At 46.8% G+C, this 5,502-nt stretch overlaps 1 protein-coding gene across 1 annotated transcript; it reads right to left on the reverse strand.

Moving 5' to 3' along the window:
• Window positions 1-301: 301 nt before the first annotated feature.
• On the reverse strand, window positions 302-2,901 carry LOC147895816 (uncharacterized). The gene has a single exon (XM_087383107.1). It carries the CDS (start codon window positions 2,843-2,845, stop codon window positions 911-913), a length of 1,935 nt encoding a protein of 644 aa, XP_087239233.1. The 5' UTR covers window positions 2,846-2,901; the 3' UTR covers window positions 302-910.
• Window positions 2,902-5,502: the final 2,601 nt, after the last annotated feature.

Below are 5,502 nucleotides of genomic sequence, written 5' to 3' on the forward strand. Positions count from 1 at the left end.
GTCACATTTGAATTGGCCCTCAAAAACCATTCAAAGAGAGCCACTTAAACCACTACATTGTCACAATGTTGGGTCTACTTTGGTTCATTATCATTTCTTACTTTTCATCAAAACTTAGAAAATTATTCGCTTCATGTTGTTTACATAGCCCAATGGAGCCAATAGACTGCTAATATTAATATGATTCATAAAACTCAAGTATACGAATTGCATGCAACTGCCACATAAGATGCCTTGTGAGACAATCAAGCCAGGGAGAGAGGAAGAGTGGTTATGATGGTGATATCCAGTAACATTTACAAAGATTAAAGTCCTTAAATATTAAAAGATAAAGAGTTAGAATAGGAAGCGTTGTTACGTCAGCCCCACCAAGAGCATAGTAAAGGCCTCTAAACTGCTCAACCGAATTCAACCTTTACATTAAGTTTAGAGACCCAGACATCCTGTTTTTCCAAGGGATGTTTTCCGTTACAAGTGCATAAACAACGCTGAGGTCTCTTACTGATATAGATAAGGAAGATGAATATTTACAGCTTTTAAAACACCATGGTAATGTCACAGTTATACCACAAATGTATGACAGTGAGCTGGATCACGTCCATTCAATTCTTTCAAAAAAGAATGTATGACAGTGAGCAAATACCAGGAAAACTGGATCACATCCATCCAACTCTTTTAAACAAGAATGTATGACAGTGAGCACAATCGTCCAAGCAATGCCAACTCCTCAAAGGTTGAAACCCAGCTCAGAAAGAGAACACTCAGAGAGAGAGCTTCCCTGCAAAAATGGCCAGAACAGAAGACAATGCAAGATTTCTACAGCAGATGCACCATGATCCTCAGTTAGAACGTTGAAGTTTGTGAGATATCTGACGCGAGCACAGAGAATTTAGTGGAACTAGCTCCCTGATTATTGCGGGAAGGGTATGAAGCATACTATAGCAGCAGTCACGCACAAAAATCCAGCTATTCTCGCCAAAAGACTTGGTGCGCTCACTTCGTCTTTCACATAGCACTCAGTAGCAAACAGATAGGAGTAAGCCACCCAGGAGAGTCCTAAAAGGGCACTCTTTTGGAACAGAGATACCACCATCATCACAGAGAATGCAAGCGCTGAGTTGTTCGCAAGCTTCCTGTTGCCTAGTAGTGCAACGAGCAGCCGAGTACCATTGCTTTGTGCAGCTGGAAACAGGGAAAACGCAGTGAAGTTCAGGCCTAGTATCCCTGCCAAAGCGAAGGGACTTACTGCCAGCTTAAGAGTTTCGTCGTCCCCCTTCATTGCAGCCACAGACACGCTCTTGAGAACCTTGGTGAAGACACCCGAGTAAGAAAAGAGGTCTGGAGGAACGAGAACGTAGCCACGAAAATCGAGAGTTGTGGCAACATCGTACTGCGAAGGACCCCAGACCGCAAACCCAAAGGAAAGTAGGAGAGCAGACACGGCAAGTGAAGCGCAGGAGCCTCTCAACAGGACATTCAGAAGGGATCCGCGAGAGGGTAAGATTCCAGAAAACAAGGTGAATTCCCCCACGGCACCGAAAAGCATGGCGGGGAAAACATAGGAGCTTCGTTGGGCAGGAGACAGCCCGTCGATAGAGTTTGCAGCTAGCTCTCGCGAAGCCAAAATTGAGAGCCAACCGATGGGAGCAACCCAAGCTTCCCAGACCGCGTTGCCGAATTCTTGATTCGCAACTGCAAATTGAGCCGCAGCGAGGCAAGAAATGGCGATCGCAACGTACTTCGGGAACGATAACTCTTTCAAATTCAGAGACGGAAACCAATACCAAGGAGCGATCACTACATACAGCTCCTTCCGTCTTGCGGACCTCAACAGCAAGGCGATTTTGCAGGGGAAGCTTTCGTCCAAGCGTTCCTGCACCTGCTGGATGATGCACCTTGGATTGTCGTCGCCATCGGAGCTCCCTGATAATCTGCAGGGGAAGATAAGGCCTTGCTCATACCAGAAGACCCGTCCATCCGAGCACAAGGCGGTTCCCTTCATCGCCTTCTCCCACACAGCTTCCGGATCCCAGGTATCCCTCTGCAGCTCCTGCAAGGCCCCGGCTAATGCCGCACTCGACTCCGCCAATTTCTTCTCCAACCGACCTCCGTCTCCTCCTTCTCGTCCCGATTCTACAGCTTCCAGCATCTCTGCCTGCAAAGTTAGTGCCAGCACCGGGATTAGAGAGTTCCGCTTCTGAGGTTCCACCTCGTCGTTCAAGAAGTTCCAGTAAAACATCCCCGCCTCAGCGTATATCCGCTTTTCTTCTGCCACTTTCCCTAGGTCCGCAGCAATGGCCCTTCTCCATTTCGCCCACTCCACGAGCAGGGCAGGCGGCAAGTCGGGCGGCTGCGAGGAGAGGAACCCGGCAGGCAAAGCGAACCAGAGGAGAGAGGAGAAGGAGAGGTCGGCCTCGCCAAGGAGGCAAGAGAGAAGAGAGAGGCGATAGATGAGAGCATGGAAATCGAGGTTAAGGATGGTAGGGAGGGCGAAATGAGGGGGAAGCTGGTCCCAAAGGACATGGCGAATGGTGGGGGGAGGGGAATCAGGGAGGGGAGAGGGGGGAGGGAGGAGGGGAGGGGAGGGAGAGCGGGAGGAGGAGGAGCGTTTGCGAAGGTTAGAGTCGATAAGGGAGGAGGGGGGGGGGGGGTGACCGCGGAGGGCACGGAGGGCGGAAGGGGAGATGTCAGGGCGGAGCTTGGAGGAGGAGGAATGGGGGTCGTCTTCATGTTGCTCGTGGGAGCTCCGAGGTGATGATACGCAGGTTCTTGAAGAAGAAGAAGAAGAAGATAGAGCGCAGAGGGCCAAGGAAGAAGAAGAAGAAGAAACCCTTCCCAGCCACATCCTTTTGCTTCTTCTTCATCACCAACTCACACAATAGATTTGCCTCTTTCCTTTCCCATTCCTCCTCCTCTTCTCCTTTCATTTATCCTCTCACAACAATATCACCTTACACTTCCCCCTCCAACTGTCTTAGCGAAGGGTCGTTTTTTGTTGCTTGGGTTATCACACGGGTCAGTTTTTGAGTTGTTGGTCAATTTGACCAATGGTTAGTGGGCGTAGTTGGGTTAGGTTGTAGGCAAGTTGCGTGGTTAGGGTTAGGTTCGTATAACAGGTTTGTGTGAGCTTTGTTGTTTTCTTTTTGGTTTCGTGTTTTGTGGGCAACACTCTTCTGTGTGTGCGTTTGTGCAGTGGTCGTACCATGGCCATGCTGTGGCTTCTGCTTCGTCTATCAGTCCGTTCAGTTCGTGCTACGGGAGGGTTGGCGGGGTGCTACTGTGACTATTGTTCAATCGATCTTGTCGGAGGCTGGTTTTCCTCGAGCACCGGTCTGGCTATGGCGGAGCCGATCTTATCGGAGGCTGGTTTTGCTGAAGCACTGGTTGTGCGATTCTTTCACTTGCAGATGCGGGTTGAAAGCGTCAACAGAGGAAAACACAGAAATCCCACGGAAGCGGACATGCAACACTTTGTTGTTGCATGTCGGTTACCAGGGATAGAGTACAAGGGCCTTCTAGTTGTTGCATTGTCGTGTAATGTGTGGGAAGTGAAGGAAGTCAGATGCATAAGTGGTGGTGTTTGGAGTCGGTTGCAAAACTTCGTAGAAGGTTGCCTTCTTTTAGTAGATGTTATTTTTCGATTTCCTTCATGAGGGCTCGCCTATAAAAGGATGCACAGTGGTAGTCTAACAGTATATCGTTTGTCTGTGCTACTGCGATTCTTTGTTCGAGGCTTTGAAGAGCCTGCAATCTTCTGCTTTGGTGTGTAAAAATTTGAAAGATCTAAAGTTTGAAAGGAAGGTCTTCCCTGGTGATGGCAAGTGTTTGCGAAGTAGACATGTCTGAATGCATGGAAGGTATTTTGTCTTGCTATGTTATTGTTTTCACAATGTTCTAAAAATGCGAATCCGTATGGAGTTTGTTGTTAGCGCTGCGTTGCTTTTGCCATTTTCTTTTTGCAACATCTTTTGAGCTTCAAGCTTTGTGGCTATGGCAAATTGGAGCTCGCTGGCTATGGCAGACTAAAGTTCGTTGGCTATGGCACACCGAAACTCGCTAGTTTTGGCTATGGCGCTCTCCAGCTAACCCCCCCCTTCACATCTTTACATCCTTATAGATTTTCGCTCCCTCCGTCCCTCGCTCTCTGCTTCCCTTTTGGATCTCTACTTCGCAAGCTTTGGCTGGTTTCTCTGTTTTATATATTTAGTCATAGAGGAGTTGTGCGGCTATCGAAGCATTCAATTGTTCTGCGGCATGTATTTTTAGGTAGTTGAATTTGCTGGATTTTACAAACACGCACGGTTGCAAAAATGAAACGAGTTCATGCCTTCATTTTCTTGGCCCTATTGTACTATTCAGTAGAAGCATTCAGTTCTTCTGGGGCTTGCATTTTCCATCGGTTTTCAGGCTATTGAGTTTGCTATTTTTTGTAAACAAGCAGGGTTCAAAAAATGAACCTAGCTCATGCTTTCATTTTGTTGGCCCTGCTCTACTATTCAGTAGATGTTCTAAGCTTTCATTATGTTTTCCCTTTATGGTTACTTACTTCTTGAATACAAAGGCCATGTGCCTTGCAGTTTGTTCTTTTTGTGTGTTTCCATAACGGTTTCTTTATTTTTGTCTTTTCACAACAGTTTCTTCCAGCTATTTATGTCTTAAAGGCCAAGTGCCTGTCGCCAACAAGTCAGTTTGTAGTTTTTTTGTCTTTTCCGATTATGTATTCGTCTTTGTTGAGCATAAGTATGTGTGTTTGTTGACAACTGGGAAAATTGATTTGTTCCTGAATGTATTGTTAGATATGCTCAATGCCCCACCCTCCTGGTAACCACCAGTGGTCCAAGCTGCTCAAGTTGTAAGGCCCCCATATGAGGAGAAGCCATGTGTGAGCCTGGGACACTGGATGGATCTTGACTTGCATGTCAAATGAGGTCTATCAATGAGACCGTTGATAGTAGAAAGGCGATTGTGTGGGATTCACAGGCGAGAGCCCCCAAGGCGACGATATAGGAAATATTCCTTGAATATTTCATGGACGACTAGTCAGTTCAATTGACTAGGTTGACTGGTCGGCTTCACCGACTAGGTTGACTGGTCAGTTCTACCGACTACATTGATCCGACTATCACCTTCATAGTTATAAAGAGGCGACCTCCCCAGTCCATTGTATCAAATTAGTTCAGACCAGATCGAAACTTCCAGCAAAGATCTTCCAGCTAGTAGCTCTTCACCTAGTATCTGTCTAGATCACCATCTAAGCTCCACTGTGGGAGCGCACGGGTGGACGGAGCCATCATCTGTACTACATCAGTATTGAAGGGAAATTTAATTCATCTCTAGTTTGCTGTGTACTCTCTATTCTTTGTTCAGTTTCTGTTCCGCTGCGCCGTGTAATTTAACATGTATTGCACTTATTTGTTGTATGCTTACTTTTACTACAGTGGTATGTAGAATGCACATTGTGGTTTGGTATTGTATGGTTGTTTATGAGAGTACAATTATGTC

This window comes from Dipteris shenzhenensis, chromosome 12 (genome assembly GCF_047967505.1).
Source record: "Dipteris shenzhenensis isolate YYH24624 ecotype China chromosome 12, Dip_SZ_1.0, whole genome shotgun sequence".
Classification (NCBI taxonomy): Eukaryota; Viridiplantae; Streptophyta; class Polypodiopsida; order Gleicheniales; family Dipteridaceae; genus Dipteris; species Dipteris shenzhenensis.

What these genes read in the sequence shown, in the direction of transcription:
- LOC147895816 (XM_087383107.1), bottom strand. Translation starts at nt 2,845, where the DNA reads ATGTGGCTGGGAAGGGTTTCTTCTTCTTCTTCTTCCTTGGCCCTCTGC.